At 53.5% G+C, this 12,767-nt stretch overlaps 1 protein-coding gene across 2 annotated transcripts in view; it reads right to left on the bottom strand.

Annotated features, from left to right (window-relative positions):
* Positions 1 to 12,767, bottom strand: part of ASIC2 (acid sensing ion channel subunit 2) — a gene marked incomplete at both ends in the record, with an annotated part of 1,014,886 nt that overhangs the window by 233,569 nt on the left and 768,550 nt on the right. The window contains one exon of one of the 2 annotated variants that reach the window (XM_082860576.1): positions 2,143 to 2,853. The exons of the other annotated variant lie outside the window; for it this stretch is intronic. Within the exon in view, the coding sequence (XP_082716702.1) occupies positions 2,143 to 2,853 (711 nt within the window). Of the gene's footprint in view, positions 1 to 2,142; positions 2,854 to 12,767 lie in introns of those variants that run through there. 2 annotated transcript variants of the gene reach the window in all.

The raw sequence follows: 12,767 nt of genomic DNA, 5'->3' as shown, positions 1-12,767 counted from the left end.
TTTGGGGAATGGAGGTAATACTTTTGCTTCGGTGGGTGTGGGCCTGCAAATTCTTCAGACACAGGAAGGCAGGGTACAGGGCGGTCAGGAAAGCTGTGCCCCAGTGAGAAGAACCCTGCTTTCGTCAACTCACAGCCATTCCTTCCAGGGAGGCTGAGGTCAGGTGACTCCTGCAGGTGCTGTGTGCTCTGTAGGCCCCGTAACATGTGGCCAAGGCTATGACGCCCTGGGGCAGCCCCACTTTCCACTCTCCCAGCCATGCTCCCAGAAGGGATAGGATTTGGAGGTGGCTGAGGGCTTCAGGCCTACGCAGGGGTCCTCTGATAGAAGAGAGGTCCAGGATCAGAGAGGAAGGTTCCACGTGGCTTGTGTGTGATACGTTTGGTGGTACGCAAAGCTGGACTTTGAGCTTGCCGGCTCTGCGCTTTGGACAGCATTTTAGTGCCTCATATCCCTCATCTTTAAAATGGGAATAGAATTCTGCCAAAGCAGGGCTGTGGCGAGTGTCAAAAGTGAATCCTGGCTGTTGGCCCACGATCCGCACTTTGTAAAGCCATCGTTAGATGTGCGGAATTTTCCAAGTGTTGTTCAACTTTTGGAGTTGGAGCTGCTGGTACTTGAACGTAACACTGAACTTCAGTCCAACTCTAGGGGCTGCTAGTTAGTGGTCAGCCAAAGAACAATAAACAATAAGGGATTGCAAACTTCATTCCTTCACCTTTGTGGCTGGAACTCAGAATTGTGTTTGAAGTCTGGGCGAAGTCGCTTAGAAGCGTATGTTAACAGCACCTCCTGCTTGCTAAGGTGGGGAAACCACAAGGTAGGTATTCTTTAAAAGCCGGCTGAAAAGCTCAGGAAACAAGGGATATTTGGGGAGTGGATAATTCACAGCTGCTGTACATACAGGCTTAAAGCAAAGCAAGGAGGGCAAGACTGAAGCCAGGGTCACCATCCTAGATGAGGACTAGCCCAATCAGCCAATCAGAGGCCTGGCCTGATGGGCATCTGTGCCAACACCTGCTGGAACCAGAGCATCTATCTACCATCCCAGAAAAAGCATCGTCGTAGATGAGATCGTCAGGAGTGCTGCCTAACGCTGGTAGAATTGCCATCAGAGCATTACAAATAAACACACCAACATTCCCTGCACTGGTGGAAAAGCCCAACCCTCCCCCCAAGGGGCATTTACACACGAATGGCTGGACAGGCTCGAGCCACGCCGAGGCTTGGCACCAGATCTCCTCCTAGGCAGACCACACAAGGCGGAAACCTTCTGTCCGACAGCTGCGTTATCCAGACCCCAGCATGGGGGAACCAACACAGAAAATGGTTCACAAACCCCGAGCACAACTTCTCTTGGCCCCGGAGGTTCACATCATATCTCTGCCATGCTGCTTTCCCCACTGCAGGGCGTTGGTTCCCCGAGCCCGGAAGACCCATACTCACACCTTGGGGGGTCAAGGGCCCCAACGGTGCCCGCCACAGCTCAATTCCCGGGTAGCTTAAGACACAAGCGCTTTCAAAAAGTAGCACAAGGGGCTGCTGCCTCTCCCACCAAACCAGCTACTGCTTCAGCGATGGTTGGTATTCTGGGAGTTTCCTCCAAAGTTCCCCTAGACTGGAAGTGTCTTGGAACTCTCAAGTCATAAGCTGCTTAGGGTCCCAAGCTTGCTTAGGGCCTCTACCCGATTCGCAGTGGCCCATTTTTTGAAGAGCTTCCTATTGGTTTTCCCAAAGACAACAAGCCCACACTTAAGACATGCTTCTCTCTCTTCCCATCCCTTCATCCCAGACACAGGGTAGCTACCTGGAGCCCTGTGGACCTGGGGGGGTGAGATGGGGGGGAAGGGGGCCTGGTATTCCCGGAGGGGACCATAACAAGCAAAGCGGAGGGGCTCGGGAGCCGACAGTGCAAGGAGAGAGGCCGGGACAGGCGAGCCCAGCGACTCCTCCTGCAGTGGTGTCCAAGTCCCCACAACCTGGAGAAGACTCGGGGTACCTAAGAGTGGGTTCAGCCTCGGCCTCGTGGGCTGGTGTCACCGCCAGGGGCCTGGGGTCCAGCCCCGGGGGGCGGGGAGTGCCGGCCGGCGGCCTTCTGACTCGGGAGATTGGGGGAGCGGGTCCGCGCGGAGGGCAACTCACGGAGGAGAAGTTGTGCGGGCCGCAGAGCTCGCCGCGGTACTTGCAGGAGAGCAGCATGTCTTCGAGCTGGTGGCCCAGGCGGTCCATGAAGGCGGCGCTGATGCCCTCGAAGTGGCGCGGCGGCAGGAAGAGGCGGAAGTCGGCCAGTTTGCGGAACCACTGGCGGCGCGGCTCGTCCCCCCTCAGCAGCTCGCTGACCAGCGGGCGCGCCGTGCGGTTGGGCAGCAGCAGCCCGAGCCAGTGGCCGGCGTAGTAGAGGTCCCCCTTGGAAAGGCGCGGGAAGCGCAGCGGGTTGTTGTTGCACACGGTGACCGCGGGGAAGGGCAGCTGGCGGCTCCACTCGCGGTGCACCCGCGTGTGCGACGGGAAGCTGAGCCAGTAGAGCAGGCGGTTCGAGGACCAGGACAGCAGCAAGCCGAGGGACGTGCAGAAGGCCAGCACCCACAGCGCCCGCCGCTGGAAGGAGCCCCCCGCCGCCGCACGCCCCGCGCACATGTGCCGCAGCCCGTGCAGTTTAGCGCGGCTCAGCGACGGCCGCCCCCTGCGGGCGACCCCCGGCCCCTGCAGCGCCCGCTCGCGCTCGCGCTCGCCGCCCCGGGGCCGCCCGGCTGCCGCCACCGCCGCCGGCGCCGGCTCCTCGCGGGCCATACGGAAGCGTCCCGGGCCGGTGAGCGCGGCCCCGGGCCGCCCGGCTCCGCCACTCCGGCTCATTCATTCAGCCCGCGGCTGGCGGCAGCGGCGGCGGCCCCGGCCGGGCGGAGCCGCCATGGGAGTCCGCAGCAGCAGTGGAAGCAGCAGCGGCAGCCGCTGCGCGCAGCCCGCGCCAGGGAAGCGTGCGCCCGAAAGGAGCTCCGGTGGCGCGGCATGCCCGCCCGGCGCCGCCACCGCCGCCTCCGCGGGCGCCCGCCCGGGACCGAGGCCGCCTCGGCCCGCCGCCCCTGGCACGGGCCTCCCCGAGCGCCTCCCGGGCTCTCCTGGCCCCGAGTCCTCCTGGCGGACGCCCGACGCCGGCCACTACCTCTGGAGGGGCCCCGCTGGGCGCCGCCTCTCCGGTCCCTGGGCGCTGCGCCCGCCTCCCCTCGTCTTGGATCTCGGGGGACCCTGAGCTGAGTCCCCGCGGCTCCGCCTAACCCCAGCTTTTATGCTGGTCCCCGGAGAGCAGCCACTCGGCCACCAGTGCCTGATTCGGACACCCCCAAGGACCCCACCAGCCCGGCCGGTGGCCCGCGGTGCTGGGACATGGGGGAGAAGGCGCCGGGGGACGAGCGCCCCCAGAGGCGCGCGGCGGCTCCTGGCTTGGCGGGTGGGGTGGGTGTGTACAGGGGTGAGCGGTCGCCCAGCTGGCTGCTGCCCTCTTTCCCTTTCCTCCGGGACCCTTCTCACTGCTCCTCGGGCTGCGCTCGGCTGAGACCTGCTAAGGCTCCCCCAAGTCCAGAGCCCGCGCCTCGCCTGGGGCTGGGGGCGTCTCAGGGTCCTGCCAGAGGCTGCTGGCCGCTGGGCTCCTTCAAGGGTGCTGGCCAGAGGAAAGTGTCGCTTCTCCCGCGGCTCTCCGAAGTGCCTCGAGTCTCCAGAAAAGCCCGGTCTCGCCGTCCCTTGCCTCTTCTTTTTGCTGCCCCGGTGCTCCAGGAGCTGGGGACCGAGGAGCCCCGGCTACACCTCTCGGGGGTGACCCGGGCTCGCTGCTCCGCGCGCCCGGCTCGTCTCGAGACTCCCAGCCTCGCGGCGGCGGCGCTCCTCTCGCGGCTGCCCGGCCCTCCTCGGGCCCCGGGCGAACTTGGGCAGTGGCCGCGCGACGCCGGCGCGGCTAGGCTTCCAGCACCTGCTCCTCAGCTCGCCGGCCCCGCGGCTCCGGGCGGGCGGGGCGGCGGCGGCGGCGGCGGGCGCCGTGCGCTCCCGGAGACGCGGTGCTGACGCGCGCGGCCCCTCCTGGCTGCATTTTACTTCCTGGCCACTGTGGCCGCTGCACACCGAGCGGGAAGCGTTTTGCCGGAGCCGGCGGCGGGGGGGGGGGGGGGGGGTGGGGGCGGTGAGCTGCACAGAAGTGCCGCGCTGGCGGGAGAGATGTGGAGTAGAAACGCTGCGTTTATGTGGGCCGCGTGTGCATGAGTGTGAGGACACTTCGGGCTGTGCGGGCTGGACTGTCGACAACCTGAGCCGCTGTCTAGTGTGGGCATTTTTGCAAGTGTGTGAGTGGGGCGTCATGCACTGAGTGTGGGTGGGATGTGCGTGTGTACGTGTGAACGGGCATTTCTGTGTATCTGGTGAATGTGAGCCTATGCGCAGAGCTGTGGCTCTCTGAATGTGTGTGGTGTGTGTAGGACAGAGTGTTGGCTTGTATGCTCTACGTGTGTGTAAGTGTGCATGTAGGCGGTGGGAGGCGTGAACGGGCGTGTTGACGTGTGGGTGGATATCGGGGTTTCTGGATGTGGCGTGTGGTTGGTGTGTTTTGCGTGTGTGTGCTGTGTAAATGAGTATGTGTGTTGAGGTGCTGGAAACAGTCACTGGGTCTCTGGCAGGTTGGGCTCAGTGGGGCAGCCCTGCCCCCTGCCTGTTATGAACTTCCGGTGTCCTCCAGCCACTTCCCTGGTTGGGTCGCTGCTCATCCCTGGCGCAGTCCACCAAGTGCAGCCTTCCTGGGTGGGCGGCAGGAAGGAGGATGACTTCCATGGACAGGAGACTCCATCTCTGCCATTCTCATGGCGGGGTTCCTACATCTGGTTGATGTCACCCTTCCCTCCTGGACAGGCTCAGGGTCTTCCACTAAGCCCTGGGCACTTTTGGACACTTTCATTTAGCTTTCTAAAATATTCTGCCTTGGCGTGTTTGGGAGCATGGGTGAAGCATGCAGTGTACTGCTAACTCCATTTCACACTAGACTTGGGAGGCCAAGTACTTGCCCAAGATCAAACTGCCCCTAAGTGGTGGATCAGAATTCTACACCCAGGTCCCCGAAGCCCTGGTTCTTTCGACTGCACCACGGGGCCTTGCAGTTTGCACTCTCTGGGCCAGGCGCCTTGAGGCCAGGGCTGGAGTCTTACTCCTTGCCTGCCCGGCATGGTGTAGGGTAGGTCTCTTCCCGTATTTCCCAGATAATTGACTCACTGAGGCCTCACTGGATGGGTAACACTTCCAGCATTATTACTCCCCGGGATAAAGGAGTTTCGTAGACATTTTCCAGAGAGTAGATTGTGATGGTGGCGGTGAGGGGAGAGACAATGTGAAGGGATCCTGAGGGTGGGAGGGCACCCCAGTGAAGCTGGGAGATTCGGGGTTTGGAAGATTTGAATTTGGGCCTGGAGAGACATTTCACCCATTTTGTGATGATTTACTAGAGGTGGTCCAGGTAAGTCTGTTGAATGAGCATCAGGTGTCTGAGCAGTGCTGGGTGGGCTCTCCCTCCTCACTGACCTGGAGGGTATATGTCAGCATGGCAGCCCCTGCATCTGGTCTCTGGAGATGGGGATATCTGAGCCCCCCACACACACACTCCTGGAGGCTCTTCTCATTCACCTGGGGAAGAAGCTATAGAAGTTGGGCTTTGCTAAAATTCTGCTTTGGTTTCAGTTTCTTGAAGATATCTGTTGCTAGCTTTGGGGGGAAGGTTCTGAATCTGCCAGTTTTATGGGGTCTCTAACAAAGGCTCACTCACTGGTGCTTCAGCCTGGTCCCAGCAGTCCCAGGCTGGTGGGGGGGAGGGGAGGGGTGCCACATATCCAGACCAAGGTGGGGCGACCTTGTGAGCTCAGTGAAATTACTGATGAAGCAGCCAGGGTAAGCATGCGACGTCTTCCAGCATCATAACCCTGGGGTGGCACGAAACTCTGTCTTGTAGAAACCTTTAAGACCTCTTATGTTTCTGATTTGTTCAGCTGTTGTGGGCTTTTTCTTTTCCTGGCATTTTCCCCCTTGAAATGTACACATGCTGCTTTTGGTTTCCTGAGTGTCATCTCTGCCATGGTTTTTACTGTTAATTCTCCAAATGGGTCACTTTTTCAGAGAGAGGAGGGGTATCCTGCATGGGCTTCGGGGGTCTTGGCACAGAAATCCAGAGACAGACACAGGGATGCCTAGTGATCCCAAGTGATCGATGGCTTTCTTTTTGGCACATGTGTGCAGTGCGTTTCCTACACTGCCTGAAATCCCCCCCACCCCTTTCTCGACCAGTACTTTGACCAGCTCTGTGAAGTTCTGCTCTTTCCTCAAACCCCAACTGAAGCATTGCCTCCTAGGTAACTGGATTGATACCTCCATCATAGCCTTTGTATAGCACCTTGTCACTGTGTGTGTCTAGGCTCTTCTTCTGGACGTGAGCCCTTTGAGGACAGGGACCACATCTCATTCACATTTTTGTCTCTATCTCTCAGCACAGTGCCCTGGCACCTAGATGAAACACATCAAAATGGGGAAGAGGAGAAAGGAACTAAGATCTCTTGACTATTTCTGTATGCCAGGCAACTGTACCAGACACATAAACATATTTAATTTCTTATTCCAACCTTGCAGGGGGGTATTTTTGCCCTCTTTTTACAATTATTGAACCAAGGGCATGGAGAGCAGGAATTGAACTCAGCAATAACTCATTCCAAAGTCCAAGATTTTCCTTCTCCATCATGCTTCTTTGAAAAGTATTATGATAAATAATAACAATAATAATAATATAATAAATGTAGGACTTCCTAATCACTAGGACTTGTTCTAAGTGACTTACATTAAAAACAAGTGTCATAAGCATTCTAAGTGTTTAATCCTCAAAGTAATCCTACTAGGCAAATACTGTTATTTTCTCTACTTCGAAGAGGAGGAAGCCTTACCACAGAGAGGTTGAGTTACTCACCCTAAGCCACACAGCTTAAGCAGGAGAGCAGCCTTTCAATGCAGGTAGTCTGGCCCCATCCCCTGTGCTCTCAAACCCTACCCCATACCACCTCTGCCCTCAGAGCTGCACTGACACAACAGCTCACGTGAATTAGCGTTCCCATCCTCGCAGGCTCACTTGGCCAGAAAAACAAATTCACGAGGCAGTGCCTGAGTTGCCCCACGTGACCTATCCACCAAGAAGTGTGAATTTAGCGTTGTGATTTCCCAATAATAAGCTTTTAAGAAAATTTCCCTTTTCCTGTTTATCTCTAAAACATCTGTCGCTCCACACCTGGAATCCTGGCCTCCTGTGTGATGTTTGGGCACCAGCCAGCCCACATTCTGGTGGGTGACCACCACCGCCAAATATAAGCTCTTTCTCCCATTAAATGAGTTTGTTGGGCAGGAAGGTCCAATTAGGTCAGTGTGATCTTCTGTTTTTATAATCCAGTCGTAGGAGCTAATACTTGTTGGCTTGATCGGGCTTCACTGGGTCCCCTGATATTCCTGCTTACCCCCGATCCCTACTGCTCAGGGGCTTGGTATTTAGAAAGTATCAGAGGTACAACTTAACCCTGCTCTTTGGAATCGCTGCTACACACCCGAACAGCGACAGTCCACCGGCAACTGATTCTATCCCCAAACATCTGGCAGTGTTGAAAGCTTCCTTTCATCAAACTGGAATCAGTCTCTTTGCAAATGTCTCCTAATTTATCCCCGGGGAGCCACACAAAATAAGTTTGATCTTTCTTTCGCGTGGGAACCCTTTAAATACTTTATAGAATCAAAGTATGTCAGTGGTGAAAGGGGCTCTAGTAGTCTGCCTTCTAGCAAAATCTTCAAGAAAGTCTTTCTTCTCCAGATTAAACACCATCAGTTCCTTCACTTGTTTCTCCTGTACTTGGGATGGGATCGCGGATGTCGATATCTTTAAAATGGTCCCATACCCATTGGCATGAACCCACCAAGCCCTTTACTCTGGACCTGGTCCATCCAGGCCCTGATCTTACTTTTGACGGTCATGGGATCTTGTCTGCCACCCTCCTCCACCCCTGGGATGTAGTGTATGTGGCGGGTGTGGAGGGGGCAGAGGGGGCAGTCACAATGGGCTCTTGGTGTCTTTGCTTAGAATGCCGGGCCCACTTCCTTTTAGCACTCATGGTGATGAGTCAACACTACTTCTAGTCTCAGAGTTCCTTGCTCTTAGGGGGCAGGTGTGCTTTTGTGGGTCTGTCTGTGAATGTAAAGAGCTCACTTTTTCTCTTTCTTTCTCTGTCTTTCTTCTTCTGTCTCTGTACTGCCCTGGGCTCTCTGTCACTCTGCTTCCCTCTCTCCCCCTCTTCTCTTTTCTCCTTCTCTTCTTTTCCTCCCTTTCTCCTCTCCCCAACCTCTGCCTGAAGCCTAGCAGTCCCCTCTGCTACCTTCTTAGCCTGTGCTACTGGTGGCCTCTGGGTGCATAGAGGTGGCTGCATTGTCACAGGACCTCAGCCAATGTCCAGTAGTCATGATGGGAGCTCCTGCACTGGTGGAAAGGGCAAGGAGGACTTCACCAGGGTTTTGGTCACTGCATACCTCCTTTCCCGTCCATCCCAGCCTCCCTCCGTGGGGCTGGCGCTGGAGTTGCCATTCCATCTTACCTTTTCACGTGCTTCAGCATTCCACTGCTTCTCCCACTTCTTCCATGGCTTTCTTTTATTATACTTGGCCCCTCTTGGTTCTTTCTTCTTCTGGGCTCCTTCTTAGGTTCTGCAGATTTTTTTTTTTTTTTTTTTGCATTTTTGGTCATCCTCATTTTACTGGAGTTCAAGCTCTCAGCTGCTCATCCTTCACCAGCACTAAATCCCAGAGGTAAGAAGGGAAACAGGGGCCCACAACTACCAGAAGAAAGATCGGGACTGAAAGGACCAGGTCCAGAGCAGAGGGCTGGTAGGTTCGTGCTCTGCTGAAGCACTGTGCTCCACGGTAAATGGCAAATCCTGAAAGATGGGAGGATGTAATGTGATCGAACCCTTTCACTCTCAGGGGAGAAAGCAGAGGTCCAGAGAGGGGAGTGGCTTGCCGTAAATCACACAGATGGATGCCGAGAAACACAGAACCGAAATCCAGATTCCAGCTTCAGGGTCATTCTCTGCTCACCCTATGGAATAACTTTTCGACCACCCATTTTGAAATCAGCAACGTATTCACATGGTCAAAAAGGACAAAAGAGTAAACAGTCTAATAAAAAAATCTCTCTACCCCTCGCCTCCCCCGGTCACCCATCTGTCCTCCTTGGAGGCAACTAATGCTCTCAATTTGCTGTATAATCTATTAGTGATACTTATGAATATACATATGTGTGTATAGTCTCCATATGCTTCCCTTTTCTCACGCCAATGGTTGCCTCCTGTGAATACCATTTACTAGAGTAATTGTATTCTATGTTATTCACACCTTTTTTCTCTGTATTTGCAGTTATTTTATGGTTGCCTTCCTCTGGCACCTCATTCCAACTTCTGTTATTTTACTCAACTTCTCATTTCACATTGTCCTGCTCTCCCATCCAAAAAGGACAGAGGATCCTACGACAAGGTGGTACACAGAGCTCGCCGTTTTATTGTCAGATTTTCCGTTAACTCTTTCCTAGATGTTCTGATGGATGACGGCTCTTGCGTGGATAATCTCACACATCAGATAGTGCAAAGATGTTTCCATTTGCCTCTGAACAGTATTACATGATGCATTTGCATAGGATTTGATTTTCTGGTCAAATTTTCTTTAAACTAATTATAACACACACACACACACACAATTGAGTGCCCTCAGCACACAGCTCTTGTTGGTTTGGGAAAGTGGTCCAAATGTGCATTGGTTGGCAGAGAAAACCAGTTTGGGATTCAGAAGTTTCTGTGACTAATAAAGAGAGTGAGTAAGACACACCATGGAGAGAACCAGAGGGTGTCAGTGCCAAAAGTGATCTTAACGAGCATGTGGTTAAACTTAGGAGAGGAAATTGATATACAAAGTTTAGTGATTTGCCCCAGTCACTGGGAAGTTGATCTTATGATGGTGATGATGATGATGGTAACGGTGATGATGGTGATGATGATAATGGTGATGGTGAGGATGGTGGTGATGATGATGGTGGTGATGGTGATGGTGGTGATGGTGATGATGGTGATGATGATAATGGTGATGGTGGTGATGGTGGTGATGGTGATGATAATGGTGATGGTGGTGATGGTGAGGATGGTGGTGATGATGATGGTGGTAATGGTGATGGTGATGGTGGTGATGGTGATGATGGTGATGATGATGATGGTGATGGTGATGGTGATTATGGTGATGATGATAATGGTGATGGTGGTGATGGTGAGGATGGTGGTGATGATGATGGTGGTAATGGTGATGGTGGTGATGGTGGTGATGGTGATGATGGTGATGATGATGATGGTGGTAGTGATGATTGTGATGGTGATGCCTATGCTAATGCTGATATCTGATAGCTAACATTGATTGAGCACTAATTATGTGTCAGGCACTGTGCTCGATGGACATGCATTCGCTTATTTGATCCTCACAGCAACCTCATGAGGTATGTGTCACCATCATAGATCTTCTACACAGGAGGAAACTGACGCAGAGATTGGATAAGTAACTTGTCCAGTCGGTGGCTGGATTCAAACCCAGGTGTTTGGGCTCTAGAGTACAGGGTCTTAATCAGGTTGGTTGAATTAGCTGAAATGAGGAATGTAGTGGATATTGACTGAGCACCTAGCGTGTGTCAGGCACTGTCTTAGGCACAGGAGATGCAGGGTCTGCTCAGATGTGGTCCCTGTCTTAGCTTGCAGTCCAGTGGGGGACATGGGTAAGAAAATAGATAGCTCTAATAAAGTATGATAAATGCTATGCTAGAGTGTGTTGAGAGGGTCCAGAGGAGGGGGCTCCCCTTCCTTAGTCTGAGGGCGATTGCCATACACGTTTCCCACTGAATTTCTCCATTCATTTTCATTTTCTCACCCCAGCTCATGGAGAATTGTATGACTCTGCCTACAGGGATCAACCTTGGAGACAGGATCTGCGACCCGTTGCAACCCCAGCATAAGCCCACGCTGAGGAGCCCTGATCCACGACAACCACGTGTCCACATACATGTCCTCCTCCTGATGTGGCTTTTCGTGTCCCCAGTGGCGTCTTGTTGACCTGTGACATTTACTTTCTAAGTCCAGGCCACATCAATAATGAATCTGCCTCTTCCCCCAGCGTGGCCTTCCCTATTCTGGGTTTAGGCTTGAATAACTGGGTCTTGGTTGTAACTTTGACCATAAAGTTAGCAGAGCAATGGAGCTTTGCACACTCTTCTACCCAATTTCCTCTCCCATACACATAACAAAACTCTCATTAAAACAGTTAAGCACAATAACCTTCTCCAGTAGTTATCACCCACTCATATTACGAAAAGGCAGGCAGTTAAAATCGGATTTAATGACGTATAAAACCCCAGGTACAATTAGACATTTTATTCCCAATTCCTTGACTGTCCCCTTAACTGTTTTTAGCCATGACTTAGTCTTACCCTGGCTCTCACCTCCCCTCTGGAGAGCACTAACTAACCAGCCCTGAATCTGTCTTGCAGACGGACCCTCTGCAGTGACTCAGAGATTTCAGGCCAAGTTGATTTGTCAAAAGCCTCCATCCAGGCTGCTTTCCCTCCAGCCGCAGCTTTTCTCTGTCTCAGCCACTAGCAGTTTGTTTACTTTCTTTCCCTTATAAATGACCGGAGCCAAACCACTATCTCGGGTTTCTCTCCTCCTAGTTTATCTTGCCTGTCCATCCACAGGAGGGGCAGAGTGGGAGGGATTTTATACATTCTTTTGCAGTGTGTGGACCAGTGTGATTATCCAAAGAGAAGACAGGGAGAGAAGGGCAGGACAGGGAAGGCAGGATAAGGGAAGGAAAGGGGAGGGGAGGGGATGATGGGGAGGGAGAGGAGAGGAAGATAACACAGTACCAGCCAGGTACCTACCACATACTATTACGTGCACCATATAATGTTCATTCTTTTCCTTTCTGGCGGCGTTGCACAGCTTGCGGGATCTTAGTTCCCCGATCAGGGATAGAAACTGGGCCCACAGCAGTGAAACCACCAAGTCTTAACCGCTGGACTTCCAGGGAATTCCCCCATGTAATGTTCTTCATAACAACTCTCCCAGGTCGGTAACATTATCCCATGTTACAGATGGGGACATAGAAACTTTATCTTTCCAATCTTATTCTCTCTGTTGCTGGTTTAAGCACAGTTCAAACCATAATCCTCCAGGGCAACCATTCACTGAGCTGGATGTCAGGCACTGAGTTAAGCCTCATTTTCCAGATGAAGAAAATGAGGCTCAGAGAGGTGAGGTTACTTGCCTAGGGTCACACAGAGTACATCACACAGTAGCAGAGCCTGGATTCCAACCCAGGTCTGACTCCAACGTGTTGGTAATTATTAGAAAGGCGGGAAATTGGGAGTTTAGAAAGGGAAAAGATAAGGTGGGTGGCAGCATAATTCAGAATTTTGCAAAAGCCCTTGGGGAGATGAAGGGAGTGAAAACAGAAGCTAGGTTCTCAGTATCTGCTGTGCGTCTGGAGCTCTGCTCTTCCCAGCTTCAGTGTGATGCCATCATGGGCAGAGCTAAAACTATACAAGTCCAGTGGTAAGAAAGAGGTTTAGGGAAGTATCCATGGGTACAAGTGCCAGGCTGGGCTAAGAGAACGTCCAAATGATCAAACGCACTGAGAGCCAT

The sequence above is a fragment of the Leucopleurus acutus genome (assembly GCF_964270905.1).
Source record: "Leucopleurus acutus genome assembly, chromosome: 19".
Classification (NCBI taxonomy): domain Eukaryota; kingdom Metazoa; phylum Chordata; class Mammalia; order Artiodactyla; family Delphinidae; genus Leucopleurus; species Leucopleurus acutus.
Note: the sequence above shows the minus strand (reverse complement) of the source record. Positions and strands in the feature narration are given on the sequence as shown.